The 18870-nt window shown below is 45.1% G+C and overlaps 2 protein-coding genes across 5 annotated transcripts; both read right to left on the reverse strand.

The window, feature by feature from the left end:
* Positions 1–600: 600 nt before the first annotated feature.
* Positions 601–12888, reverse strand: LOC105030233 (transcription factor E2F3). Of its 4 annotated transcripts, none has more exons than XM_013131195.4 (8): positions 12205–12886; positions 10846–10923; positions 9468–9576; positions 8879–9098; positions 7193–7348; positions 6401–6515; positions 6132–6309; positions 601–5991 (listed from the first exon to the last, which is right to left on the reverse strand). In XM_013131195.4, exons 1-8 carry the CDS (start codon positions 12457–12459, stop codon positions 5708–5710), a joined length of 1395 nt encoding a protein of 464 aa, XP_012986649.2. In that variant the 5' UTR covers positions 12460–12886; the 3' UTR covers positions 601–5707. The 4 variants fall into 4 exon arrangements, with proteins under 4 accessions (XP_012986649.2, XP_012986650.2, XP_028978817.2 ...); XM_029122984.2 differs by having other exon boundaries at positions 5827–5951; positions 12205–12888; XM_013131197.3 differs by having other exon boundaries at positions 5908–5991; positions 6102–6309; positions 12205–12888.
* Positions 12889–13141: 253 nt separating this feature from the next.
* srfbp1 (serum response factor binding protein 1) lies at positions 13142–18867 on the reverse strand. Its single transcript, XM_029122905.2, has 3 exons — positions 18758–18867; positions 17964–18383; positions 13142–15309 (listed from the first exon to the last, which is right to left on the reverse strand). The coding sequence occupies exons 2-3, from the start codon at positions 18381–18383 to the stop codon at positions 13672–13674; spliced, it is 2058 nt and encodes a 685-aa protein (XP_028978738.2). The 5' UTR covers positions 18758–18867; the 3' UTR covers positions 13142–13671.
* Positions 18868–18870: the final 3 nt, after the last annotated feature.

An 18870-nucleotide genomic window follows, 5' to 3' on the forward strand; every position in this document is an offset into this window, starting at 1 on the left:
CTGATGGTGGAGGAACAGACAGATGGAGAGACAGGGACAGACAGATGGAGAGACAGGGACAAACAAAGAGCGATGATGGAGGGAGGGTCGGATGGAGAGAAAGGTACAGACAAACAGGGTTACACACAATAACAGGCCAGGTGTAATATAACCTTTGTTCACCAATGGAATATTTTCTTCCCTTCTGTAGGTGAGCAGCACATATACTCACAATCCAGTGCTCACTGGCAGGGTCTCAGAACAGTTGCAGAGCTGATCTAGGATCAGCCTCTTAGATCCTAAATAACAAGACTGCATGGACAGATCCTGGACCAGTGTTGCTGCTCTGAGACACATTGCTCTGTGCATCTTGGACAATATGTGGTGGGCTGGGTGACATTAAGATCCTGTATTGTAGACTGAACCATCGAGGCCTGCAAAGTCAACCTGAGGAATGGCGGTCAGTAGTTAATTCAGCCCATTTAAAGAAAAAATCCTAGTTTTAACAAACTGCCTAGGCCACAGAAGGACAACTTCACACATTCACACTCGCAGGTTCCTGCTCAAACAATAAAAAATAAAAGACCACAACATTATTGGAAATGTTCATACTTTATTTGACCAGTGTAGACAGAGGAGTTTATTTTGCTGAAAGAGCAACGGGCTGGACTCAAACCAGCGCTGCTGTGGCGAATATAGTGTGCCAGAGGCATCTGCTCAGAGACCACCAGACCAACCGAAATCACCGGGAACAATATCCCGTCGGCATGACATTCTGTGTGAGCACACTGCCCCCTGGTGGATTGGTTGACATGGCCTAATAAGTAGATGCCGTAAGACCGCTTTCCGCGTGGTAAGGGGGGAATATCTCTGTTGGCACAGCCCGCGTCCTCCAAATGTCCTCCACAGCCTCCTCCTCCAACGGCTTTAAAGGACACTATGAAACGAGGTGTTCGCAATTAAGGTCTTCCCTAGGACAAGGAAGAGGATCCCCGTCTGTCATCTGACCTGTCGCGTTGGTTCTGTGTAGCTCAGCAGGCAGAAGGGTGGTGGAATTTGCGAAGACACTCTTTGTGGTAAAGGCCACGGTCAACATGTAAATGCATTCACTTGAAGTAGTGTAGAACAGGCCTGGGCCCCAAACTAATACTCCCCTGAGGAGGGAATCAAACCCACAACCTTCACACTACAAGGCATACCAAGCGACCAATACAAGACTACTATACAATGCAATACTACCGCCGCCTATCCAACCCTAAAGCATTTTAGTCATTTAGCAGATGCGGTTATCCAGAGCAATTTTATTACACACATTTCTTACCTGGGCCCCTGAGGTCCCCTAACCCAACTCCCAGGTCCCCTTCCTGCCCAAAACTCCAAAGCTAAATCCCAAAAGATCCCTAAGGCCAGTGTTTCTCAACCCTGCTCCTGGGCACCCACCTGCCCTGCATGTTTTAGATCTCTCCCTGCTCTGTCACAACTGATTCAAATTATTAGCTCATTATCAATTCCTTCATGAGCTACATCAGGTATGTTAGGGCAGGGAGAAACCTAAAACATGCAGGGCAGGGGGGTGTCCAGGAGCAGGGTTGAGAGGCACTGTGCCTAGGCCTTTGACCCGCTATTTGCAGGTATTGGCTGACTGGTATTCAAACCTGGTCCTGTACCGCTCCATTTTTTCACTGCAACCCCCTGACCAGGGGTTTGTTTAGACCTGGGACACCAGGCGGGTGCAGTTAATGAGGTAGAACAGAAGGCTGAAGTCCCTGATTATGTGGTTGCAATGTAAAAATGGAGTGGAACTGGCTTCAGGGATTTCAATACCGCTGCCTACAGTCGCATCCTTCATGAGCTAAGCGGAATCCCATAACACCATGTTCCTTTTAAGCATTTTAATTGTTTACAGAAAATAATGGCTTCCATATTATGTGAATATTTGCTTCTCTGATCTCAGACTTTGCAGACTTAAAATATGAAATTGTTAATTAGATATTAATGCAAATTGTATTCAATAGTGGAACAATAGTAGCGTCACTTAAGTCATGAGCACATCCCAAAACTAAACGGGTTTCCTGACACTCTGGCTTCTTCCTGGAAGGTGCTCAGCAGGAGACTGTGGAGGAACCTCCGTGTATGTTGGTAAGGAGAAACGGTCTGGGTCTGACATTTAGTTGGCCATTTCTTACATAGAACTACTACATGTAATCATCATGCTTACTCATTTCCAAGGGGGGTAAGCCCTTAATCTTCCCTGTGGCCAGGAAGGGCCAGACTTGAACACCATGCTGATCCTATATGCACCTCCACCAGCACGTGCATTTGGAACTGGGAAACAACGTGGCCCCAACACCAGCAGGTGTTGAGGGTTAAACCCCCCACCCCAACTTGCATTGCCAGCAGGCTGATAATTGGACCGCTCCAATACACAAATGGTAGAACTAAACACCACAGCACACCGGGTAGAGCAAAAAAATAAATATAAAGTTTAATAACTTTATTAAACACACCGTCATCAATCACTTTATTCCATACAAACAAGAAATGTCCCAAACGAACTGACGACTGAAACATCAGAGCGGGCGTTAGGTTTCCTACTGCAGAAACCGGGTCTCCACCCCCAGCTAGCGATTAAAGAATATAATTGGTGCACTACACAGCTAGATTGCCTCACAGGTGGCACCCTATTTCAAAGAGGCGTTAAGTGAGAAACCATTTGGGATGCACCCCCAGTCCAAGAAGCAACCTTGATGTACCCACCTGTATGTGGTTAAGATGGGCAAACACCAACACACCGTTCAGCTTTGCTGTGGTATCATTCTGGGGTGGCGGAAGAGCCAGATCAGTTAGACCTTTCAGACCGTAACCGACGACATACCACGGACACGTTGAGGGAACGCCAAGGTCACCGTGGAGACGAACGGGTAACGTAAAAGGCAGAAGCTGTGTGTGTCCAGGGTTTTATCCTTCGTTAACAAAAGAGTGTTTACAGTATGAATTGCATCCCTGGCGCTGCTACTCCACAGAACGGCCCAAACTGTCTCCGGGCTGATGTCCAAAACCCAAGAAAACAGTGCTTCGCTATTCATCTTCACCCACAAAATATTTAATTAACAGAAACATCCTGGATTTACTTAAATGATCAGGATTTCATGGAAGAAAAAAGGAAAACGACAATGAAATTGTCAAATGTTTTGTTTTAGAACTACTATATTGAATAACATTAAGCAAATTTAGATGAACATGAAGTGTTGAAAATAAATTCAAAGGTCAACATTTCACATAATTCCCACAACAAACCATTAAACCAGAGGACTTTAATCGGTTTGTACTTGCACCAATTCTATTAGTCAGCATGATAGCCTGAGTTCCGGTCTCATATGGGCTATTTCACTTGTTGAATAGGTGACCATATCTGGACAGTGGGCAGGAAACGGCATAAAACAATTAAAACATCTTAACTTGTCGTAAAAGACTATTTGTCAAGTCATAACGAAAGTATTGAAAGACCGTTCTAGGTCTATACAGCAAAACAGTAGAACAGCCTTGAAAAATAAACGTCACCACCATAACTTGCTTGGGGGGTTAGTTCCCCAAACACAGATCTGGGATCAACCCTAACCTGAACCATTCGTTGCGGGGAATGAACAACAGCTGATCCCAGATCTGCCTTGAGGGGTTACAACGCCCTGTACCGGAGACGGCAGGACAGCGGCTGTGTTTCTTCATCGGCTACTACAGTGAATTACAATCCCATCACTGGTGGTAACTAGCAGCACAGACCAACAAACGCCTCGTCACTCCAACACGGTGGCCCTAACGAGGAGCAGTAGTGACAGTAGGAAGCTAGCTAAAATGTTTTGGTGGGCTGACGAACGAGAGTGCGCCAATTCAAGGACAGAAGCGTGAAAAATAATTGAGACAGTGTGCAAAAAAGGTAAAACCCTCTGACCAATAGTCCAGTTAGACGCTTCACGGATTATTAATGGAAACGTACTACTGGAGGCATAAAAAAAACACATCTGCTCCATAGAGCAGAGGAATCAGATGCCCCAAAGGGCCAGCGTTAAATCCAGCACATCAGAATGGCTTCCATTTTAATTACTGTAAGCAGCAATACAGTACCTCCAACCAGGAAATGTCTGTACTGGAGACACACATTCAAAAATCACTCGACCGCCTGGAAACAGCTTGGGGTCTGTTATTGACAACACACGGGGTTCAGACGAGACACAGGACAGGAGTCAGGGTCACGAGATGTGCATGGGAAACTAAGACGCCACAGTGTTATCACAGTGCTCATCTTGAAACCGGTCAGCTCAGCCCACGTAGACAAGCAAAGCTTGAACGCTGAACGTATTTTAACATTAGTGGTTAGTTTCATAGCTTAGTAAAAAATTTTTTTTTTACATGTCTTTACCAATCACGGGGTAAAAAGAAAGGGTATTTAATTTCCATTTATAAGTTCAACAACTGATATATGGGGGTATTATCATACAAATCAAAACATTTATTTTACAAAACATTAATTAGAAACCACTTCTGAATAGAAGCAACAAAATTATATTCAAATTAAAAAAAAAAAAAAAAAGCTATCAGAGGAGCCCTGAGAAAATACTACGCTTCCAGTTCAGTAGAACGTTAGCTGTTCGCTGATACATTAGCACGACTAAAACAACCACAGGGGCCTGTCCACGTGAGTAACAGAGTCTCCATTCCGCCGAAAAGCCCCTGAGGTTTAAGTCTCACCCCTGGGCATTACTTCTAAGGCAGCAGGGCACAGGAAAAACAGGTGACCTCTGACCCAGGGAAAAACAAATGACCTCTGACCCAGGGAAAAACAGGTGACCTCTGACCCAGGGAGAAACTACATAGCCACCTGTCAAGCACAACATCCAGACGACTCCGCCCACACACAGCAACAAATTTCATACATTTAGAGATATATATCCCGCTACCTGCCCACTAGTTTCTCGTTAACCAGCAGTAACGGTTCACATTGCTCAAAAAGGCTGTAAGAGGGCCGAGGGAACTTGGGCAGCTTATTTAAAAAAAAAAAAAAAATCACGACGGTAGGATTGGGCCTGTTGGCTCACGTTAACACCTACACACCTGTTGGAACGTTCTGCCGTGACACGCAGGTCGTTCCACAGGTTGTAGCAGCCGGTCACACGTAGGGAGTGATTGACACGGCACATCGGTTAGCGGGGGCTTTCATCCGAGGTGGCTAAAAGGGAGGAATTAGGTTTACGCGACTCGCCACGGGGGCACAATGACACCCCCCCCGTACACCCGAACCATGAGGAAAACTGATCATGTACGATGTCGCTTTTCCCTAACGTGCAGGTCAAACCAAAAGACCGGTCAAGTAAGAGGGGTCCGTCCATTTGGCCACGGAACACGCTGTTCAGCCACAGACCGCCTGATTGGATCACATCCACACCAAGAGAAGGCATTTCCTCTCATTCACAGCCACACTCCGCGCCAAAATGTTACAGTTGCCGGCAGAAAGGGGTTCAACGGTCAGGTTCTTCGTGTGGTGGGGGTCCAGCCCAGGGGCTTAGGATAACAAAGCCCGGCTCCAAAATGGCTGCCGAGCTGCAGGCTACGAAGCACACACGCCCTGTCAACCAGTACACCGTGAAACTAAACATTGCAGCCGCCATTCTGTCTGGCTCCAGAAGGGCCACAGTAAAAATCCATAAAAACGGTCCGAGAGTTTCCGTTTGACTCAGTTACACAGCAGGACGTCCAGCCCGCCAAGCCGGTCAAGATCATAGGCAAACAGGTCGCTGATGCCTTCGTTCTCCGTTAGACTCAGGAGGTAGTCATCCTCTTCCAGGGTGAGCGGGAGGGAGGGGGAGAGGGCAACAAAGGGCTCCTGTTCCGCAACATCCTCGTGGGGGAGGAGGGAGGTGAGGGAGGAGGGCAGGGGGGAGACTGGGGTCACCGTCACCGCTGAGCACGCTGGGAGCCTGGACAGGGCGTTGGAGAAACCGTTACAGTCGTTACCATCTGGTGAAAGAAAGGGGGAGAGACAGGAGAGGGTAAGAGTGTGAGAGAAAGGGGGGAGAGAGTGCTTTAAAAGGAGCAGTTCACAAAAAAATAAAAAAATAAAAACCCACCAAAGAATTAGGTAGCAAGGTGAGGCTCACCTTGTGACACTTTAAGGAAGGAGGAAGAGTTTCCACTGACACATGACGAGGAAGAAATCCCGGTTCCACTCTGCGAAGGGGTGTTGTGGTCGGACAGCGAGGAGGAGGGAGCGTGGTCCTCGGAGCACAAGAAGACTTCTATCGGACCCTGGGTACTGCTCAAGTGAATCTGAAAACTCTGATAGACAAATGCAAATCAGCGGCTTTTTCAGCACCAGAACAAACCGCCACAAATTCTGTCCCCTGGGGATGTGGGGTGGAAACTTTACCTCAGCAGGGTCTGGTACCTCCAGCTTGGTTTCCACAGGGGCTTTGACCACAATGACAGTCTGGTCCCTCAGACTGGGGACCTTCTTCACGTCGTCATATGATATGTACGCAAATGTACCACAGGGTTAAGGGAAAAGAGGGCGCGTGCACACCATTTGATATCCACCACGGAATTAGTCCACCTAGACACGTGATCAAACTGCCACCTAGCAGGTGGGAAATAACGATATTGTGAACGCCGCTAAAATGAGACGCGCACTCTGAATTGAACGGCGCTACTTTTCAGAAACGGGGAGTTGTCGTCACTCCTTTGAGATGATCAGATGACGTCGTCATATTGGCTTCTTCAAGCTATTTACTGCAGTTTTCAAAACTGAAAAATGGTGTGGGACAAACGATCTAACGACGAACTTCAGATTAATACCCTCATTTTGGGGGGAATGTGTAGAACTGGGATGAATTAAAAACAAAATTATGTGGTGACTGACATTGTTGCATTGTTTCTTCATTCGCACATTAACTAACCACCAAAACTTACTGTATTGAAAAAGCACCCCCCCCCCCCCCCAAGAAAAAATAATCTGCTATTCCACACATCAACTCGCCAGAAGCACCCCAGCACATCAGCCCACGGCCTCATTCAAACAGTCAGAACGTGCCAACTTCTTGAACGGGAAACCACAGCGAGCCAGAACCAGGGGAGGAACCCCCAAAAGACACCATGTACAGAACCGACACCAGGAGAGGAACAGGCGTTCACTCCGACACACAGGATGGTTCGGTAAGGATATTTCCGTGACTGCGTGTCCAGTGTCATCTGCTGAACCGTGTGGGTGCATATGTGAATGAGTTCATCCAGTCTCTTCTCCTCCTGGGTCAACTCCAACAGTTCTTTAGAACTCTGGGACTGCACACTGGCCACACCCTCCGGCGACAGGCTGCAACCCCTACACACACACAGACACACACACACAGACACACACACAGACACAGACGTTATTTCTCGTATACCTCAGTTTGTAGCGGGTAAATAAAAATGGAGATGCAGAGGTGTTATGTGCCATGTCAAAGACAGAATATTAATACAAACATGTTAGCGCAGACACTGTGCGTCACTGCATAATATAGAGGAGGGGTGGGCAATCTTTTTTATCGGGCGGGGCCATGTTGAAAAAAACCAGAGAGTGTTGCTGGCCAGATTACTTTAACAAACATGCTCAAAAGACACACAGCATAGCTAACTGTTAAATTGCATATTATATTTTTGCATATTTCTTTTCCATGCAACACCATTTTCATAATCTAACTTAATTTACTTTAACAATCTTTTCTGTATTATTCTCTTAACTTATTATGGCAGGCAAAGGCCTAAGAAATCTCCTTTCAAGGTTATTGCTGCAACACATTTGCCTTAATATTTAACTTTCAACTTCACAGAGTAGGCTATATTACGTATTGGTATATCGTTAAGTTATTAGGGCAGCCATAAGTCTGAAATCACCTATGAAGATACAATGCAAATGTTGGTATAATTGCCATTATCTAATACTCAAGCAGTATATTTTTTTGTACTACATCCTTTTAATGAAAGCTATTCCGGCAGCCCAGACCAAAGAAATCAACTTTTAGGGCCACTCAAGGGCAAGCCTTGTTTGGGCTTTGACAAGTGAGGTGAAGTCAGGAGTCATTTCTGTTGCAGCAGTGGGCGGTACTGTTGCAGCAGTGGGCGGTACTGTTGCAGCAGTGGGCGGTACTGTTGCAGCAGTGGGCGGTACTGTTGCAGCAGTGGGCGGTACTGTTGCAGCAGTGGGCGGTACTGTTGCAGCAGTGGGCGGTACTGTTGCAGCAGTGGGCGGTACTGTTGCAGCAGTGGGCGGTACTGTTGCAGCAGTGGGCGGTACTGTTGCAGCAGTGGGAGTGCCACAGGACTTTTAATTTGAAATAAAATATGCAGCAGTAAATAAAATACCAATTTTACTTGACAAGCAGGGCTTGTCAAGTATTTTTATTTAGAATTATTATTATTAAAGTGTTGGATCTACCGCGGGCTGGATAGAATGACTCAACAGACCAGAACCGGCCAGGGGGCCTTATCTTGCCACGGTCTGATTTAGAGGGGTTACACAATTATGGACCACCGGCTTTAAAAATGGCCGCTGTCAAGAAGAAGCGGGTCTCTTAAACGGGTACTATGACAAGCAGACGCTGCCCCTAATCCCAAAAGCTCAGACAACACCCCCTTCACTGGAAATGTCACATCCACAATACTGCATTTATAACAGTTAGTTTGGTCACGCTCAGCAGTGAGTGGTGGAACCCATCTTCTCTAATGGCCCCGAGGTGGGATGGAACCAACAACCCCACAGTTAGCAGCGACGTCATCAAACAAACGGGCCGGACCGGCCCAACAGAACGCTGCACAGCCCAGTCGTGTTGCCGTGGACACCCTGCATAGAGGTACAGACACTCCTACTCACAGCCACTCGATGTTGTTCTTGGCCTTCTTCTTGATGAGATGCACACCCTCCAGGACATTGGTGATGTCATAAAGACGCCTCTTCTGGACCTTGAGGGTCTCTGCCGCCAGGTTGAGGTCCACCACCCCGTCACTGGACTGGGCCAGAAGCTGGAGAAACTTCCGGGTCAACAGGCCAAGCGACGTGTCGTAGCGGGTCTTCTCCACCGGGGACTTGGGAACTGGAGAGAAGTTCTCATTAATACCAACGAAGGGTGAGGCAAACTAGAACATCATAAGATAAGACGGGTGGGGGGGGGGGGGGGGGTTAGCGGGTGACAGCAGAGGGTGGGGGGGGGGGGGGGGGCAGGAATGAGGCAGTGGGGCTCCAAATCAACATCACAGGATTTATATGAAAAAACAACCAGAAACAAAAAAAATGCAATTTGCCCAACCTAAAACAAGTGTTTGGCAGGCAACAAACCCCACCCCACAACAATAACTATAAAATAAATAGACTAAGTAACAGAATCGAAACCAAAGCCCCAGCTACATCTATGTCAGGGTCTCTAAACTCATCGATACCCCAAGTGTGTCCCAGACGGTCTCACCTTTAGTTTCTCTGAGGGAGTGCGTGGTGGCTCTCTTGGCCCGGGGCGGCCTGACCGTGTCAATGGTGTACGGGTGGTCGCCCTCCTCAAGCTCCAACCGACGCTTGGCCTGACAGACAAACAGCATTAAAAGGAAGGAAAACCGCCGGAAGCACCTGAAACACACCACGGATCCAGCGGAGGACTTCCGGAGCCTTAATGCCAACAGATGAATGCACAAGCAGGGAAGGAACACGACGGATCGGCCAGGCTGACAGAAAGGTGCATGAAAGTCACTAATTGGAGCTCTTCCTATTCTGAAGCCCGGCAGTGTGTCGATGAAAACACTGTTCAAATGCACAACACATACACATGCAGTTTCATCAACAGGTGTGTACACACACACACACAGTTGAACAGACAGAATCTCAAGGGTTGCAAATAAACCAAGGACAATGGAATTTGTTTTTAGTTTTTATTGTCTAGCACATTGTGATGATTATAAAACAACTCCCTTGAGATTTCAGATTTTGGCTCTGCGGTAGGGAAACAAGGTAACCAAAGACAGGCCTTGAAGTAAAAAGAATAGATCCAGGTTATAAACTATAAAACAGGACAGATGTAGATTATGGTAATGACAGGCCAGATCATCAGCTGGTACATGCCAAGCAAGATGCCCAGGGACTGGCAGAAATTGTAAAAAAATTGCAAGAAACTACAAGGCTATTTGTTCTGCAAAAGTCATCAAATGTGCGCTACAGAAACACAGCCAGAACCGTCCCAGATTGGTGCAGTCGATTTGATCCAAGGGCACAGCAACCCAGGGTCCTGTGAAGCTCAGGAGCTAGACTGACTGCCCCACAATGCCAGGGGTGCAGTTTCAAAACTAAAGGGGTCCAGTACAAAACACGTATCCCACGAGGGTCCAGTACAAAACATCTCTAACCCTGACATGCATCTGAACGATTCCTTACCCTATTAAAAAGTGATGAGTGAAAACAATCTGAGCTGATCGATTTCAACAGCAGCACTAATTCCCCGCATGCAGATTCCCAGTGGGGTTGATGGAAAAATGTCAAAAGGCAGGTAAGACTCATGATTCAGTGGCCTTCAAAGAAGCCTACATGTCACGGTTTCCCAAAACGTTGATGGCACATTTCCTCGGCCCGCAAGGCTGTTAGCAAAATGTTAGCACACTCATTTCCCAGGCACAGCAAATCCGCTTACTGTAAAACAGGGTGAGTGCATATCTTTCACCAAAAGGAGACACCAGGTGACCATCAAATGTGTAGCAAGCTAGTGGGCGATGTCATCAATCAAAAACCAACACACACACCTCTCTGTGCAAACTTCCAGGCAACCCCCACCAGAGAGTGTTAAAATTTGTTGTTATATTCACCTCTGGAGGAGAAATGCTGTCAGATCTAGAGATGCTACAGGTCATTTCACCACTCCTAATGCCTGCAGGTGCCGTTTCCTTCACATGGTGGATACATTGCATGTCACAAACGTTGCATGTCACTTGTCAATGAATTGTGGTCATGTATGCATTTGTTCGGGAGTCAGGGAACTCCTTGCCTTAGAATGTCCCAAGAAATTCACTTTTGGGTAAAACGATGGACAACTGCAGATGTTAACTCAGAACACGGCACTTTAGGAAACCAGATTTGAAGGGCGCGCTTCCATCTTTCCAATTAAGACCAAATGTCACAACAAATCTGAAATGCCTAGTGCTTCCTCATGGTGACTCCATGTTGGCTAGCAACAATGTGTCCCTGCTAGCTAGCGCACAGGGTTGTAAAGCTACTGTTTATGACTGGACAGCCATTGGATGCATGGAATACAGGGAACACTGAATAACAAATGGGGCCGATAAAAACGAACACATTGACACACACAGGCGCTCTTTTGAGCCACCAGAGAGATTACAAATGGGGGGGCGACCAGCTAAGAAGATTGCACCCCCCAGTAAAGTACTGGGAATAGAATCACCCCCATCCCCCTACAAGCGTAGTTTAGGGCCTAGCTTCTCTTTTCTGAAGAACAAATCATCTATTTCGATAACCCATTTCATGCAGGTTTCCTAGGTAGCTACCAGAACAAGAGCCGTTTTCGGATGTATTTAACGATGTTGTTCTGCTGATATTTTCCATGCAGGTCAACTTTCGAAAGATTCCTGTCTGGATATTGATATCTAAAACGAGGTGAGGCCAAAATTATGCCCTTCATGTAGTTAAAAGTAGTTCGCTGATTACTTTCCCGTGTCAAACAAGACCACAACACACCAGCTTGTATTTTTGTGAACTTAGGCAGCTAATAACCAGTTAGCTAAGTAAGGCTCTTATGTAATCCTGCTTCTTTAGAAGTCCACTACGAAACTAATGAAGTTTCAAAGAGTGCATCACAAATGCATAATGTTACACATGTCACATGCATGATGTCAACGTGCACAGTAGTTATCTAACTATTAATTCCAATACTTTCTAACCGAGCAACGTTATTCAGACTTCTCGAACTAGTACGGAATACTGCTAACAACAGTAATAGTAGCTTTCGTGCTACTACTACCAGCAAGGGAAGTGATAACTACTGTACAATAACTCGCTGCTAGCTAGTTTTGTGCGGAGAGTTTAGCTAGGATAAGTGACCAGCTAGCTTCCACAATAACATTAGCCATATAGCAAGTCGACTGGCTACTTAACTACATGTGACTCTGCACTGAATTTGGTACAGCGAAAGAGAGATCTTTATCAATTACCGGAGGTCTTCCGAGCGCTGGTCGTAGTCTTGTCCTGTTTGTAGACACCCCGATGGGGGTTGTGCATAGCTGATTCCCGGTCGGGTCTGCAACACCGACATGGTTAGTCTGGTTCGGTAAGGATGGGGGGGTTAAAATCTGATAATATGTAGGGTTAGTGAACCGGGTCAGAACCGTGTGTTTTTTGTCCACGGAGGTGCACCCGACCCCTGAAATAGGGACTTTCTCCGGGACCGTAGCTCCCCCCTTCCTCATCTTCAGGCTCGAATGCCCTTTTGTCCCTCTGAAACTTCGTAGCTATTTTTCTCAAAATCCGCCTCGCTTCGACCCAAAATAATCAAGGATATTTTTAGACTAATGTGTTAGCTATCCATTCGTTGAAATTTGTTTACCGATAGGTTTCCAAAACGTGAAGATGCTACGGATTTGATTAGGTTGCGAGCTCCGTTCAAGCTGCTTGAAAAATGGCTCCAGGAAGCTGACAATGAATGAGGGGATGCAGTTTACGCGCGAAGGGCCCTCCCGCGAAACTCGGATTTCCCGGGACTTTTTCAAACAAGATTTGCATATGAAATGCTATTGGTCAGCGTCAGGGCATTCTCCACCTATACGTGATTACGACAGCTTGTGTGACCAATAGGTGAAGATTTTCGACACAAAGCTGTCTTATGTTTACTTTGCTGACTCGTTAGCCATGTGTTCCCACTGAATGTCAGATTGAAATAATGTTGACGAGAAGCAGTGGTTCCCAGATAACAATTTTCCCCAAATAGCTGAATAATAATATTAATAATATAACATAAACCTTCTTTTGGCAAGTTTCCTTCGGGCATTAATTACTTCCCAAATTAAAATGAATGGATATCACTTTGTAACATAAAAAAAAAAACATTTAATCTGGATTGAACATGTGCAATTCAGTCAGTGCATTGGTCACTCACAATGTTCAAAACGGTTTTAATGAATGTACCAACACAAAAACGTAAATGAATGTAATCCTGGAATTGTACAATAGGAGTCATCCATGGTTAATTACAGCCATGTTTAAATACATTTGTGCTAAAATTAACAAATACAGAAAATATAATTAACCAAAGGATGATAATAACACACACACAGCTGTCAATTTCTATGTCCTTTCATTAAGCAAAAACTACATGGGCATTTGATTTGTTACAGTCACATGGTCACTTCCGAACTACCCCTGGCCACATCCTCTACCTGGCCAGTTCAGCCAACCACTGTAAAAGCAGAATACTACAGATGGTTATAAGGCTGAACTGAGAAACCTCAATTTACCATGGAAATCAATCCTGATGAATCGGTTGGATCACTGGGAGGGATCGGCTAATGGAATGACAGTGAAACTGAATACTGAAACTTTCCCCATAACGGTCACATACACGATAATAGCAAATGTAGAGACAGAGCGTATGTGCGGGTCAGGCTGATTTAAATGTAGCCAGCTTAATCATCATCATCAAATTTAATCTTCTTCCCCTGGAAGGCTACTATCTGTGTCAGCTGTTCCTTCCTCTTCTTGCTGGCCTCCCATGACGGGTGCAATGCCTGCTCTGGAGCCTGATGTGAAGGAAAGGCACAGGGTTCCCTGCCTCTGCCTCTACCCGAACCCCTGCCTCCACCCCTACCCGAACCCCTGCCTCCGTCCCTACCCAAACCCCTGCCTCCGTCCCTACCCGAACCCCTGCCTCCGTCCCTACCCGAACCCCTGCCTCCGTCCCTACCCGAACCCCTGCCTCCGTCCCTACCCGAACCCCTGCCTCCGTCCCTACCCGAACCCCTGCCTCCATCTCCCCATCCTCTGGACCCAGACAGACTGGAGCAGAAAACAGATGTGAACGTGGCCTTGGAGTTCAGCCTGTCCTCCAGTTTGTCTTGTTCTGTCTGGTGTGGTTTTAAGCTGTCCAGTGGCTGTAGCAGTGGGTTTTCCCCCGTCACAGAGCTGGAACCCACCTCGTGTCCAGGTGGCGCTGCAGCCGTGTCCCTCCTCTTTTTATTCTTGAGCTTAGAGACTTTCCCGAGGAAGAAGTCGTCGTCGTCACTTTCCTCTGACTGTGAGGACTGCTTATGGAAGCGCTCCTCTGTGCTGTCATCAAAATACTCCTTTTCATCGCTGTCTTCGTCAGAAGACTCCAAGTCACTCTCTACATCCTCCTCCTCCTCATTTTCTTGTGCCTCTTCCTTGTTTCTGAAGTCTTCCCTTTGGGGTTTAGAGTCTTTCAGTGGGTTGAGATCTTGTGTCTTCTGAGGGGTTGGTGTTTCCTTAGCGAGCTGCTGTGTTAACGGTGCCGCCTTCTGTGCTGTGGGTTTTTCAGTTTCCATTTTCTTCATAGGTGCTATTTGTGGAGCCTCTATCATGAAAGGAGTTACACTGTCTGTCAAAGACTTCAGGGTCTCTGACATCTCCTTGGAGTGAGAAGATGCTAAATTCTCGGTGGGAGAGTCGGTATTCTCTTTGAGAGAGTCTGTAATCTCTTTGAGAGAGTCGGTATTCTCTTTGGGAGAGTCGGTATTCTCTTTGGGAGAGTCGGTATTCTCTTTGGGAGAGTCGGTATTCTCTGTGGGAGAGTCGGTATTCTCTGTGGGAGAGTCGGTATTCTCTGTGGGAGAGTCGGTATTTTCTGTGGGAGAGTCGGTATTCTCTGTGGGAGAGTCGGTATTCTCTGTGGGAGAGTCGGTATTCTCTGTGGGAGAGTCGGTATTCTCTGTGGGAGAGTCGGTATTAAGCATTAGACTCTGGCTCTCCGCGAGTATTCCATATTGCTCCTCATCACCCTCTCCTTTGTTTTCTTCCACCTTCTCATCACTTTCATCCACCCCTTCTTTTTCCTCACTGTCCTTTGGCAGTGCTTTCACCTTTACCTCCGTTTCAGGCTCCTTTTTCCCAGCCGTCTCATTTTCTCCTTTCAGCACTGTCATCCTGTCATCCTTAAAGGCTTTGATGGCTGCTTTAAGGGTGTCTATCTTCTTGCTAAACTGGGGATGAGTGGCGATACGGACTATGGCTCTATCAGTGATGGTGGCCTTTGGATTTTTACAGACAAACTCAAAGCTCAGGTTCTTCTGGAGGGCAGCCTTGGTAACCTGAAAACAACAGAATAATGATGATCTTGATTTAGTTCATTTGCCAGGATTTGAAACTGATGTGGGTGAACTGAATGTAGTATGCAGTTCAGTATTCCAATAACAAAATGTACATAAATAATATTTTCTATCGTAACTGAAACGACATACTCTGTCCCAGTCTGTAATTAGCATTATTAGCATCATCCAAATTAAATAATGGATACTGTTCGTACCTTCATCGCAAAGCTGCATTGCAAGTGGAAAACGACTCCAAAACACAAACTACATTAAAAAAGCTGTCGCATTAGCATAATTTTTTTTTTAACTGTACACTGACGAAACAGCCAGCGGAATTGGCTAAATTCAAATTGGCACTAGCAAACTATTTCCTATAGTCACCAAAGACAGCTTCTGTTCTTCATCTGTGATTGAGCGTGTACTTTAACCTCAACAAGCTTTGTGAATGTAGGTTGCTTCGCTTAGCCGGCGCATTTTCGTCAGTGGACTTCAGAATAATTTGTCATTATGGAAAATGCCATGGTCATAAGATATGTATATGTACAAGAGACATGGAAGGTCAAGGTGACAGAAACAGTGAGGGAAAAAAAACGATTTGATCCCCTGCTGATTTTGTACATTTGCCCACTGACAAAGAAATGATCGGTCTATAATTTTAATGGTAGGTTTATTTGAACAGTGAGAGACAGAATAACAACATAAAAATCCAGAAACACACGTCAAAAATATTATAAATTGATTTTCATTTTAATGAATGAAATACATATTTGATAAGATTTCTGGCTCCCAGGTGTCTTTTATAGAGGTAACAAGCTGAGAAGCAATCAATCAATCTCCCTCGGTCTGGGGCTCCATGCGAGATCTCACCTCGTGGAGTTGCAATGATCATGAGAACGGTGAGGAATAAGCCCAGAACTACACAGGAGGATCTTAATGATCTCAAGGCAGCTGGGACCATAGTCACCAAGAAAACAATTGGTAACACTACGCATTGAAGGACTGCCACCAAGTACTGTTGTTTTTGCAGATCAATTTATAACATTTTTGACGTGTTTTTCTGGATTTTGTTGTTGTTAGTCTGTCTCTCACTGTTCAAATTAACCTACCATTAAAATTATAGACTGATCATTTCTTTGTCAGTGGGCACGCGTTCAAAATCAGCAGGGGATCAAATTTTTTTTCCCCTCACTGTAGCCTCCAGATCCCAAGATCCTCCAGCTCCCAATCTCAATGAACGCAGCAATCCTCCCGGCTCCCAATCACAGAAATACTAAACCCATTCAAGAGTTTGTGATAGCTTTCTAATGTTCTTTGATCCTAGTATGCCTTTCCGTGTTTACAATTAACTTATCCTAGTCTGTATTATTGCTATATTTCTGGGTTTATTGGGTGTATTGTCACAAGAATTTCTTGTGCAGGATGACAGTGTTTTTCGGTGCACTCAATAAATAAACGTTGAACTTCTGGATTTCCTCTGGATCGATTTCTGCCTCATCACGTCTTGAACATGCCGTTTGCCTGCCCCCGGGGTTTTTGGTTTGAAATTAAATTCTACCCGCTTCTGCAATAGGGACAATACCTCTGCCACTCCTGAGTCGTATTGTGGGGAAATCAATGGAGCCACTTCGCCAACAAGACATACAATGTTTGTGAGAATTTTTTTTACAGAGCATCGTTACCCACGTTCACTTAAGAGGTCTAGAGGCGAATGCAATTCCATCGAGTTACCCAGTTCAACCCGTGGAGACAAGACAGATTGTAAGTAATACTTCCGATTTTATATGTTATAATACACACAGAACACATTGCCTCCGGATATTCTGGGCAAGGGTTGGGGATGAACGGGTTCACTATCACCCCCCTTTAGCTGCTGTCCAAACTTCTATGTGATCAGTTCATCATCTGTGTATTATGGTTAGAACAAGTAAGGTTCTATCGCTGAAAAATTTTCTTCCTGCTCATATTCCGAGTCAGACATAATATGTATTTTCCTTTCACTCTCAAGCAAATAAAGTTTGACTGTCCAAAGTGAATATTAAAGACAAAATAGGTAACTTGCTTTCTAGTTAGCGAATACCATCCTTTACTGTGATGTATACAATTATTCTTCTCGAAAGAACACGCATACAATTGTGAAAACTGACTGATAAACACAGGAAGTACCTGTTTATTAAAACATTATTTAGAGGAATACAAAATCACGTTCTTTGAGGTAAACAGCACCACTTGTCTTAGTTTGAAGTGTTTTAGGGTAGTTTTCCTCTTGCAATGCAGCTTTGCAATAAAGGTACAAACCGTTTCCATTCATGAATTTGGACGATGCTAATAACACTTATTACAGACTGGGACAAAGCTGAATAATGGATTGTTTGAAAGAATGACTGTGTGTTCAGGAATATCGTTTTGTTTAGTGGACTTTGAGAAAAATATGAATTTTGGACGAACTATCCCTTTACGAATTCTCACTAACTTTAAGGAACATTCTTTACTCAAATTTTTTTTTTTAAAAAGCTATAAAATACATTGTCTAAAAGAACCTCCCTCCGCTATCACTGTGTTTCAGCTCATATGCAACAACTTCAGCATGAAATGACTTCCACCAATAAGTATAACCATGCCACATTTCACGTAAAGGAAAAACGGGAATCACCCACCGGATCAGATTTTAGTCTCTTCATCACATGGATTTCCTCCAGCAGTCTGGCTCCCCTCCTACGATTCCTCTCCAGATCTTCCTCTTTACCCTTCTTCTTCTTCAGATGTGCTATCTGCTTAATCAACTTTCTGATGACCAGCGTCCTCACCCTTCTAACCTCCTTCCTCATCCTCACCACCTCATTATTGAGATTTAAAGGGACTGGCTTACTGGGATCCTCTGGTTTTTTCCTTCTCCTTGGAATCTGTGGTTTTTTCTTCTTCTTCTTCTTTAGAACCACTGGATTCGTGTGTTTCATCTGAAGCACAGGTTTTGTGTCTTCCTTGGGAATCTCCATCTGTTGGTTTGGATCATCAGGGATACTCTGTGCCTTCTGGAACACAGGCATTGTGTCTTGCTGTGTGTCAGTTGTTGACATCTGTGGATGATGCATTTAAATAATGAGCGCATTGAAAGGTATAGCCAAATACTGTACCGTACCGTACAGTTGGTTCTCTTCGAAAGTCGGTTGAATTCACAACATTCATTCAGTAGGAGGTAAAGACTTGACAGCAATAGGATAACAGATATGCCACTGGTACAATACTTATTAAGGTGGCTTATTTAGCTAAACTACACTACTTAGCTAAAGTTAGCATATTTACAAGCATGGCCGTGAAAGCAGCATGGTAGCGACATGTCAGTATTATGAAGTCAAGGAAGCATATGAATATTTATCATAGAATAAATGTTTCTCTTCTTTAAAATACACTATCGTTATCACAGCATTAATACTATTAAAATCTGTCCTACCTTCAATTTGCAAAAATAGACATTTGAGAAAAAATTCTTCCAATCTAGGGAGCAGCCATTTTTCTCCTGCGTGAACGTATGAATGACGTAGAGACGAATGTGCGTCGTGGCGT

This window comes from Esox lucius, chromosome 10 (assembly GCF_011004845.1).
Source record: "Esox lucius isolate fEsoLuc1 chromosome 10, fEsoLuc1.pri, whole genome shotgun sequence".
In the NCBI taxonomy this organism is placed as follows: domain Eukaryota; kingdom Metazoa; phylum Chordata; class Actinopteri; order Esociformes; family Esocidae; genus Esox; species Esox lucius.